The sequence below is a fragment of the Ischnura elegans genome, chromosome 6, assembly GCF_921293095.1.
Source record: "Ischnura elegans chromosome 6, ioIscEleg1.1, whole genome shotgun sequence".
In the NCBI taxonomy this organism is placed as follows: Eukaryota; Metazoa; Arthropoda; class Insecta; order Odonata; family Coenagrionidae; genus Ischnura; species Ischnura elegans.
This window is the reverse complement of record NC_060251.1, coordinates 31,679,263-31,690,958: the sequence shown is the minus strand read 5'-3', so window position 1 is coordinate 31,690,958 and position 11,696 is coordinate 31,679,263. Positions and strand designations below refer to the sequence as shown.

General features: G+C 38.8%; 1 protein-coding gene across 1 annotated transcript; it reads right to left on the bottom strand.

Moving 5' to 3' along the window:
* Window positions 1-370: 370 nt before the first annotated feature.
* Window positions 371-9,938, bottom strand: LOC124160238. The gene is made up of 4 exons (XM_046536050.1): window positions 9,904-9,938; window positions 1,033-1,105; window positions 722-950; window positions 371-637 (listed from the first exon to the last, which is right to left on the bottom strand). Exons 3-4 carry the CDS (start codon window positions 923-925, stop codon window positions 407-409), a joined length of 435 nt encoding a protein of 144 aa, XP_046392006.1. The 5' UTR covers window positions 926-950; window positions 1,033-1,105; window positions 9,904-9,938; the 3' UTR covers window positions 371-406.
* Between the last annotated feature and the right edge of the window lie 1,758 nt (window positions 9,939-11,696).

The following is an 11,696-nucleotide window of genomic DNA, read 5'->3' as shown; positions in this document are numbered from 1 at the left end:
ACAAGCATGCCAGGAGCGCTGCGCTAATGTGCCACGATCGCTTCAAACGCATGTCCGAATCGCTGAAAATACATTCCTAATGTGCCACTATACTATCGCCGCAAAAAAAGGTAGAACGCTGAACTTTAGGCATTTGTATGAAATTCTGCCGAAGCTCCACAGGGTCGTTTCAGATATCGTTGTACTAATGATCCATTGTTGTAGTCAAATAAACAATGAGTTGAACGATATCTGACACGACTGTCGAGCTTCGGCAGAATTTATACAAATGCTTAACGTTCAGCATTCTACCATTTTTGCGCCGATAATAGCAATCTTCAAGTACTACTTAAGTATGTGAGGGGCAGCAAGAATTAATTGAAAACACAGGTTTGCAATAAATGATTTTATTAATGATTACTCTGTTTTAAGTATACATTAGAGTACTGATTAATGATAGACATAATACACGAAGACACTCACCCATAATGACACTGCATATTTTCGTTCCCATAAACTTTTTCTTCTTCATCCCCTCAACTCCAGACTTTCCGGTGAGGCAGAAGTGCTTCGCTGCTTCGTCAGTGAATACAAAATATAAAATTTTGTATACTGAGGGCTGCTCCTCATCACCACAAATGCGAGCAATTTGAGTAACCTGTAAAGAAAAATATTATGTAATCAATGGAATTCTGGTTGAAATTATCATAAAAGAATTAAACACAAATGATTGAGGCCTTACCAAATTATTGTGGAGAGATACATCCTCTGACAGTTCCCTCTCAAGCTCCTCTACATCATCCAAAGTTTTAAGAGGGAATTTCCGGTTGACGGAAATGCTCTCTTCATTCACTACAGGCTTGGACTTTAGCTCTTTCTTTAATTCTGTGAGCATGCTTAAAGCCATGCTCACCTTCCCATCTAATCTCCTGAATCTCTTTCCCATATCTTCTCCTGAGCTTGCATGAACCCTAAAATTTTAAATGTGGAAAGGTAAGTGACCTTTATGTCAGTACTTATATAAATAAATACATGATAAAAATACTACCACACAACTCTTCTGCTGTTGCCGGCCGCTTAGTCTCTCTTTCTTTCCCACCAGGTGCTTGCGGATCTAGTTGTTTTCCTGCTATGAGAAATGTCCATTAATTTTAACTCGTGTACTGCATAATACATCATCGCGTCAGACCATCTCGTTAGACAATCTTTTTAATATTTTACTAAAAAGGTTGGCTAACTAAAAAATTTTGAGCTGCGAACTTTTCCTGTGACATGCGTTACACATTTCCTATTTCACTATTAATGGAAACCTTGTGGCATTTTTTAGTGTCCCCCCCCCCCAAATTTTCTGGTACCCCCCCCCCCAGAAATTCCTCGAACTTCCTCGAACTTCCTCCGAACTTATCCGCAGAACTTTTCCCGCTAAGGTTTTTCGCGCAAAGGATTTTCGCGCAAAATCCTGTGTCGCAAAATCCTGTCTCTGGAAAATCCTGTCTCTGAAAAATCCTGTCTCTGAAAACCCTGCCTCTGGAAACTCAGCCTCTGGAAACAGCCTCTGAAACAGCCTTCGAAACAGCCTCCGAACCAGCCCCGAACCAGCCTACCTGCAATGCAAGACTTATATAGGACTACTGCGGAGAAATACTTCTCCTTGGCAAGCAAGGGGAAATCGGTGCTAAGGCCTTAGTATTGCACTTGGAGTGAGAAGTTTTACCATTGTCCTATCACAAACTCTCTCTCCCTCCAACACCTCACCCCAGTATCTCCTTCCCCTCCATGTGTTCCAATGAACGATTCCTCTGATGTCTCAAGCCCAGAAGTTGAGGGGAAAATTCTGGGTGCTGGCTGTTGTCTCAAAACCAGGGAATGGTGTTTTGTGGAGCGGCCGTTTCTGCAGGGGCAGTGACGCATCAGTGGGCGGTTGTTGAATTCGCCTGGCTACCCCTCCACTCCCTGGAAGAAGCCCTCCCCTCAAATGCTGTCTCGCCTTGCATAGGCAAGCTCTCTTTCTGGTCGAGACCTGCTGGGAGTCACATGTCTTGTGAGCCATGAGATTTTTAGAGCAATTTTCTGCTGGTAATGTTTCCTTTGGGATCATGAATTTACTATCATTGTTTTCTGTAATACTTCTGATTTTTTGAATACTCTACTTTGAATAGATATCGTACGGTAATAACTCGTAAATTATTTTTGGCTACATTTTTCTTGTGAGCTGTTTTTCTTGTTTGTGGAGTCTTTTCCCTGATCCAGCATGTGACCGACGGTTGGAGTATTTCCCCTGTCTGGACTTACGTGAAAAATCAACCAGATTTTACGACGTAACGTCACATTTTGGTAGCAGAGCGTGGTTCGATTTCCTGTCCTTTCGTCGAGGTCTCCGAGTGCTGGACAATGGTGACATTTCTCCACTATTTCTCCACTTTTTGCAGTTTCTGGTTGTTTCTTCTCTTAAAAGTGAGTTATTTTATGTTCCATTAAGTGCTTTTTGGTTCGTGTGGGATTACGTGACTAGTGTTGCCGACTTTTCCTCGTGGTCATATGCCATTTGACATTAATGTTCGTAATGCTCGTAATGTTCTTGATAGTTTGGATAGCAGCTAGTTATTCTCGCACCCCTCTTTTCCTATTGGATTCTTCCAGTAATGATAGATAGTTTTTTTAAATCTCGCTTTTCTCTCTCTTTTTCTCGTTGTCGTCACTTCACTTTTCAAAATGCCTGGTGGTACTGACAACCCGTACGAAAAAACTTATTTAACCACGGGCGAGGATCGTAAGGCCAGGGGTACGGCTAATGTGTCCGTAGGAAGTGAAGTATCTAATAATGAACGGGAATCTTCTTCAGAAGTGGTTCCACCTCGCCCAACGCACGAGGAAAGCAGTGATTTTCACGTCTCTCACGAAATGTCTGCTTCTCAGACATTGCCAGTTTCTGAAGGGTTAGTAATTGTCAAACAATTACTCAGTGATTTTCCGCCATTTGAAGTGTCAAACAGTGAGAATTGGTTTAATTTCATGTTAAAAGTTAATGAAATCGTTTCTTTGTCTTTGGTTCCTCTGTCAACGTTATTGTACCTTGTAGTATCTAAACTACCTGCCAGCTCTCGTCATTTTTGGTTGTCTATGTTAAACTTGAATCTCGCATGGTCTCAAATCACAGAAAAAGTTTGGGCTAGAATTGTTAGTGACAGAGAGTTTGATCGTTTGATCACTACGAAAGTTAAGAGATTTCAGTTCCCTCGCGAAACGCCCCACGATTTCGTGTGTTCTGTGCGTAATGCCACTCAGGTGCTGGGTTTGCAGTATTCTGAGTCTTCTATTGTGCGACTCATTATTCAAGGGTTAAATCCTTTAACAAAATCTGCAATTATGTTCTCAAATCAGCCTAACACATTTGTAGAATTGGACTCTGTTATCACGCAGGCTTCTAAACATTTAATGGACTGTGCTGAATATTCCAACACTTTCCATCGTATCTCTAGGAATCCGTCTTCTGTTGCCTCTTCCAGTGCGCCTAGGGAAGTTTCTTTTCCTATTAATTGTTCCTACTGTCATAAACCTGGCCACAAAGTGAACGAGTGTCGCAAAAGACGACGATTTACTCAGCCTGCCGTGAGTTTGATGAGTGTCCGTGACAAGTGTTCGACTCGATTGCCAATATTATCTATTAATCTTCATTCTATGCCATGCCAGGCTCTAATTGACACTGGGTGTTCAGTTTCACTGTGTGATGAAGATTTCTTTGCTTCTCTGAAATGTTGCCGGAGAAAAATTATTCGTCAAAATGTTGACGTCGATTTAATCACGGTGTCGGGGCAGCCTTTTCATATTAATTCCTCTGTCTCACTCAAGGTTCAAATAGGCAAGTTTTCTTGGAACCACGTGTTTTATCTAGCTAAAATCCCATTTCCCGTGTTACTGGGTGTGGATTTCATTTGTAATTCAAAGATGATTATTCGTCCGGCGAACGTCAGTTTTGAAATTGCCCCGAATTCTCTTTTTTCTTTTACGGACAATTGCGAAGCGTTTAAATCGGCGCCAGTTAGTAACTCATCCGAATCACATGTTCTGTCGTCCACTGAAATTACGTTGTGTGATAAGTTGAAGGGTTTATTGTCAAAGTATCCTGATGTGATTTCTCAAGAATTGGGGGTCACATCTGTTATGACCTACGAAATTGAACTGCTAGATTCTACTCCGATTCGATCCCATCCTTACTCATTGTCACCTCCAAAGGCAAATTTAATGAAGAAGCACATCCAATCTTTACTTGATAAGAAAGTGATTGAGGTTTCCAATTCAAACTGGTGTTCGCCAGCTTTTCTAGTGCCTAAAAAGGATGGATCTGAAAGATTAGTGGTTGATTACCGTAAGTTGAACAAAGTTGTTAAATCGGACGGTTATCCTACACCTTCTGTTGAACATGCATTCCAATATCTTGCTGATGCAAAATATTTTACTGTTCTTGATCTCAATTCTGCCTTTCATCAAATACCATTATCTGAGAATTCTAAGAAATTAACTGCTTTTGTGACGCCGTTCGGAGTGTACCAGTATAATAGATTGCCATTTGGTTTTGTAAATTCTCCTCAAATATTCACTCGTCTCATTAATGAAGTATTGGGCGATTTGAAATATTCATGTGTTTACCCATATATTGATGACTTGTGTATCTATTCCAAGTCTGCTGAAGACCATGTATCTCATGTTAATGCTGTCCTCAACAAACTACGCAGTGCCGGTTTGACGGTGTGCGAGGACAAGGTTAAGCTTGGTGTGGAATCACTCACTTTTCTGGGCCATCTCATCACAAATGGAACCTTGCAAGTTGATCCTGAGAGAGTGAGACCAATTGAACAATTCCCAGTTCCCAGAAATGTGAAGGAAGTGGCCAGATTCATTGGACTTTGTGGGTTTTACTGCAAGTTTATTCCAAGGTATTCTGAAATTTCTATGCCACTGAATCGCTTGAAACGTAAAAATGTTCCTTTTCAATGGACAGCCGTTGAAAATGAGGCTTTCTGCCAGTTGAAGAAAGCTCTCACCAATCCACCAGTATTATCTTTCCCTCGATTTGACGAGGAATTTCATTTATTTGTCGATGCCAGTAATTTGGCGGTTGGTGCCGTTCTGAATCACAAAGTAAATGGTGATTTTGTCCCTGTGGCTTTCGCTAGTAAGGCACTCTTGGAACATGAACGTAAATTTTCTTCTTATGAATTGGAGTGTCACGCAATTCATTTTGGAATTCAAAAATTCAGTGTTTACTTACAAGTAAAACCATTTCACTTGTACACTGATAATGGTGCCTTGACATGGCTTTTCTCTCATCCTAAGCAGTTGGGCAAATTAGGGAGGATGGTTCTTAAATTATCCTCTTATAAATTCACTGTGCATCATGTTCGAGGAGCATCTAATTCTGTCGCAGATTGTCTTTCTCGCATTGAGCCATCCTCATCTACAAATAGTCATTTAGATGTGGAATCTAACACTCATAAGGAGTCAGCTGTTCCTTATTCTTGTGTGTTACATAAATTGCCTTTGTCATTTGTCGACATTCGAAAACACCAAGAAACTGATCTCGTTCTAAAGGATATTTTCAATCAGATTAATAATAATTCCTTGAACGACAAGAACTATTTTCTGAAGGGACAGCTATTATGTTATGGGAATTCTAAAATTAAGCGAGGAAGAGCTGTTTTGCCTACGGTCTTGAGGCCTATGATTTTTCAATATTTTCACTGCTCTAGTATGTCTGCTCACTTGGGCATGGCTAAAACTTATGATAAGATTAGCAGACACTTTTGGTGGAAGGACATGAAAAAAGAGGTTTATGACATGGTCAGAAAATGCCATCTGTGTCAAACTTGTAAACCCAGAAATGCTCCACCTCCTGGCATGCTATCGTCGCACAATCCTTCTGATGTTTGGGAAAGACTTTATATTGACTTTGTGGGTCCTTTACCTCTGACTAAAGGTGGACACCAATATGTACTTTCTCTTATTGATGGATTTTCTAAGTTTTGTTTTCTTGAGCCAGTTCGCAAGGCTACGGCCGGTTCGGTTGTTTCAATACTCACTCAAAGAGTGTTTCCAAAATTCGGTTTTCCAAAATATTTGGTTTCTGATAATGCACAAGTTTTCAAATCTCATGCCGTTAAGGAGATGTGTTTGCAACTGGGGGTTAAGCAAATTTTTGTTTCTCCATACTATCCCTGTTCTAATCAGGTAGAGAGATTGCATAGAAATCTAAAATCTGCACTTGCTATTTTGTGCAATAATGCTCACCATATGTGGGACTCTATGCTTGCTGACTTAAATTTTGCCTTGAACACTGCCTCTCATGAGAGCAGTGGTTATTCTCCTGCCAAAATAATTTTCGGCAGAGAACTTAAGCATCCTTTAATTAATCAGTGGGACATTCCAAAATCTTTATTCGAGAATGATCTCAGCGATAATGACAGACAAGCCTGCCTGAATCATGTTATTGCTAATTTAAAAAAGGCCAGAAACAGGTATAAAGAATCCTATAATAAATCTCACTCCCAAATCACTTTCTGTGTGGGAGATCTTGTTCTCTGCAAAAACCATCCTGTCAGTTCTAAAGGTGAACAGAAAATGGCAAAACTGGAACCTCTGTGGAAAGGACCTTTCGTCCTTAAAAAGTATCTCTCTCCTGTAACAGTTATTCTGGAAGTTTCTCCTGGGAAAGAGAAAATTTGTCATGTTTCTCATTTAAAGGCATATCATGGTGGCATTGCTAATTCCAGTAATTAAAAGGAGAGAAATATCATTGATTTTTTTTTTTTATTCTTTTTTTTTCAATGAATGCTAATGTTTGCTCTCTCAAATACTATTTGATGCTTGATTTCGGTGTTGTATTTCTATTGATTCCTAATAATATTGTTTTGATTAATGATTAATAAGTCTATTTCTATGCTTGTAATTGAAATTGTTCTGAAATATTGTATTGTACTTGCTTATTCTCATCTGCTTAATTCACTCATGTAATTTAGTGTTGGTCTACTGTGATTGTGAGATGGGGTAAGGTGGAGGAATTATGGGTGCTTGGAGGGAGAGGACGGGAGATTAACTTGGGGGGAAATCCCCGAGATGGCTCGTTTCCAGATAAGCTGTGGAGGTGGCCCCAGTTATTAAGATTCAATTGTGTTTTGTGTCACCTTTCCTCCACCAAGACTTTATGGACATTCTCACAATTCTGGACAGTGATAAGTGTCGTGATTTTGCAGTGTTCAATATTCTATCGATGGCTGAGTGATTGAATTGATCAGCTGATCTTAAGACTGCCTACTGTGTTTTAGTGTGGCTTTTGGCGTTGAGTTGCGACCTTCATCGCCCGACAAGTATGAACTTTCATCTTGTCGCAACCAGCATGTAGCTCTCATTTCTATTGTTAATTGAAGAGTGAAATTTAGAGTGATTTCTTTTGTTGATGCAATATGCAATTCTCATTTTGTTAGCATCGCCTATGATTCTTTTTGACTTGTTTAATTAATACTGAGAGATATATATACACAGCTTGATTAAATTTAGTCAGTACTTGTTCAATAGCTGACATGAATACCATATGCCTTGTAAATATTAATAATTATTGGAAAATCGAGGAATTTAGTGCAATCTATTGTCATTTACGTAATCTTGTTGAATTTTGGAGGATTCTTTATTGATAATTAATTATGGACTGATAATATTTACAAACATGGAGGGTTTAAATGGGAGAAATACTAATGCCAATGTATATTAATTAAGTGAGACACATATTATGCTGAATATTTTTGCTGGTATTTTGATAACTAATAATTATTTAGTGAATAACCGTATTTTTGAATAAACTTGTACTTAATGATTATATAATATGGGGTATATATTTTGTTGGTCGACCCTAACTTTCTCTTGGGTTGCAATATGAATTTTGGGTAGAAGTTAAAACCCATTTTTGTCAATCGTTGATTTTTTGATAAGGTGGTTGAACCCAACTAATGGGACAACCCAGGGTTCTGATGAACCCAACTGCTTCACCAACCCAATCTTGCCCATTTACTAAGTGGTTGGTTATTGTATTGCTTTACTTGGTTTTAAAAAAACCACAAAATATCTCTGATGAGAAAAGGAACATTTGAGTTTGGTAAAGATATCCTGGTGTTATACCAATAAAAATCTTCCCAGTTCCTTCTGGTCGCTGATGATAATTATTTGTAATTTTGATTCACTGTTCACCGAAACAAGCATCACATTATGACATATTGATTGTTAATTTCATTTTCTTGCTATGTAATACTAAATAATCTACTCTATATCAATTCAGCAATATTTCTTGTCTCACTCTTGTAATTATGTCATGTTACTCCCTTAAGAATTCTGTTGAATTCCAAACATCACTTCTGAGGTTATTATTTACAGAGTGATAAAAATGTATGTTCTTGTCAAAACTATTTTTGAGTGATATTTCTTGAATACTATTGTCTCAATCAATAAACTTTTTATATTCAGTTCAATTCTAACCACTGAATAATGGTTTTTGTGAAATTCATGGGGGTTAAACAGTGGGGGTTCATCCAGTGAAAACCAGTGGACCTGTGATGCCTCGATAAGTTTTCTAGGCATTAATCAGTTCTTGGTGGACGTGTCTTGGTCCGCAAGTTCAAGCAATTTTTGTGGTCATTTTCCCACAGAGGATGTGGCATTTTTTAGTGTCCCCCCCCCCCCCCAAATTTTCTGGTACCCCCCCCCCCCAGAAATTCCTCGAACTTCCTCGAACTTCCTCCGAACTTATCCGCAGAACTTTTCCCGCTAAGGATTTTTCGCGCTAAGGTTTTTCGCGCAAAGGATTTTCGCGCAAAATCCTGTGTCGCAAAATCCTGTCTCTGGAAAATCCTGTCTCTGAAAAATCCTGTCTCTGAAAACCCTGCCTCTGGAAACTCAGCCTCTGGAAACAGCCTCTGAAACAGCCTTCGAAACAGCCTCCGAACCAGCCCCGAACCAGCCTACCTGCAATGCAAGACTTATATAGGACTACTGCGGAGAAATACTTCTCCTTGGCAAGCAAGGGGAAATCGGTGCTAAGGCCTTAGTATTGCACTTGGAGTGAGAAGTTTTACCATTGTCCTATCACAAACTCTCTCTCCCTCCAACACCTCACCCCAGTATCTCCTTCCCCTCCATGTGTTCCAATGAACGATTCCTCTGATGTCTCAAACCCAGAAGTTGAGGGGAAAATTCTGGGTGCTGGCTGTTGTCTCAAAACCAGGGAATGGTGTTTTGTGGAGCGGCCGTTTCTGCAGGGGCAGTGACGCATCAGTGGGCGGTTGTTGAATTCGCCTGGCTACCCCTCCACTCCCTGGAAGAAGCCCTCCCCTCAAATGCTGTCTCGCCTTGCATAGGCAAGCTCTCTTTCTGGTCGAGACCTGCTGGGAGTCACATGTCTTGTGAGCCATGAGATTTTTAGAGCAATTTTCTGCTGGTAATGTTTCCTTTGGGATCATGAATTTACTATCATTGTTTTCTGTAATACTTCTGATTTTTTGAATACTCTACTTTGAATAGATATCGTACGGTAATAACTCGTAAATTATTTTTGGCTACCTTTTTCTTGTGAGCTGTTTTTCTTGTTTGTGGAGTCTTTTCCCTGATCCAGCATGTGACCGACGGTTGGAGTATTTCCCCTGTCTGGACTTACGTGAAAAATCAACCAGATTTTACGACGTAACGTCACAACCTATATAATCAATATTTAAAAGCTTATATGGTTCCGAACATAACTACGACCACGTATGTAAACAAAAACACAAAGTCTTAAAATGTGTTTATATTCACCATGCTAGAATGCCAATTCTACCTAATTTCAAGGAGAATTGAATTTAAATTAACTAAAATTATACATTTTAAAAGAAGATGATAAATTCTTACCTATTAAGAATCCCCAAGGACGATCAACAGTTCCACAACGTTGGCCGCCATAGACTCAGTAAACTTCCCAAGCACCCTGGTAAACAATCGCGTAGCGGAGGATTGTTGCATTGTTGCACAAACTCGCATTAGCAGCGTTCCAGCAGCGTGCTGCAGGCATGCTTTGCGCATGCGCTGTTGATGCGCTGCAATTGCATGTTTCGCCAGCACGCTGCGAAAGAGCGCTGCACAAGCGCTGTTACCGCGCTTCATTGAAACGGAAACGAACTTGCAGCTGTGAAACCCCTGTGCAGCGCTGCTGCAGCTATTCGTGTTTACTGGGATTGTTTGCATTCTACCACTTAATTTTCATAGTCTCACATTGGTAGGTAAACTTGTGCTGCAACTATATCTACCGCTTTGGTCTCTATCTTTACCGTAGCCGTTCTTATATTGTAGTAAAGGAAGGTTTCCTCATGCCTTCCATACATTTTTTCATAGGGACATAGTTTTCAGCTCAATTTAGAATGAACTTCCATTTAGACACAAATATATGCATAAAATGATTTAATTTCATTCCATTCCCTATCCACTTTAAGATTCAATTTTCACAAATCAAATGAATTATCTCGTTTTCAATTCTCCATCTTGGAATTTGGTTTACCTTTTAATTTACTAAGACATATCAATGATACCATTCAAATAAATTTTAAGGGCAAACCTACTACATAATAATAAAAATAATTAACCGTTCACATTTTTCCCTGTACAGCTCTTGTGCTCTCCATTATAAATGCATACTGAAGGTTTATAAATATAAGTGGATAAATCTATTAACACATAACAAAGGCCTATGATTCTTGTAGTCCAGGTCAAGCTCCTCATCGCGTCTTTTAAAAGAGTTATGATGTTCACACCAATATAGTTCGCCTTATAAGGAATGCATTATTTGCTTCAGTGGTGTAACTAGGAATATGCTTTGGGGGGGATAGAATGGACTGGGACAGGAAAATTTTCCAAATATGACTTGCCTGGATGCACATTTTACATCATTTTGGCACTAAAAATTTAAATTTAAGCAGATGCAGTCATTATATTTCAAAACTAGGCAATATTTTTGAATAACTTTTTTATTTCTCAGATGCTTTGGGGGGTATATCCCCTTATCCTCCCCCCCCCCCATAGTTACGCCACGGATCTGCTTACATGATGAAACAACATACTGAAAGATAAAAGTATGTAATGGGAGTGATATCACTCAAGAAAGTTAATTTTCTACATTTTATTTTGCTAATGATATCAACTATAGACAAAAAATATTCAAAATAAATACATAATACAATTATTAATACACAGAACAATTATCATAACTAAAAAAATATTTATGATATATATGTATATAATTGCCTCCAATTGAAATATTACAATTTCTTTAGTAGGTAATAATAATAATAATAATTTTTATCGTTCCTAGAGATCACACATGTTCCCGGTGACATTGGAAGTCGTCAAAGTAAAGTAATAGTAACAAAAAAATGAAGTGATATAATATTTACAATTTTTTCCGTGTATAGGAAAAGTTACAATTTTTGTGGCTGATGGGCAAAGATTACTCAGAGCCCAACATAAAATCCTTCAGGCTATAGTAGTTGTTTTCCATTAAATATTTCTTCAAAGCATTCATGAATGGTGCAGGATTGGTGCAGGTAACAAAGGAATAAGAATATCAGAATTAGATAATTTTATCCATTTATTTCAAATATACTATAGATATGTTAAAATTTAAATCCTTGAATTTATTTCCGGTTGTGAAA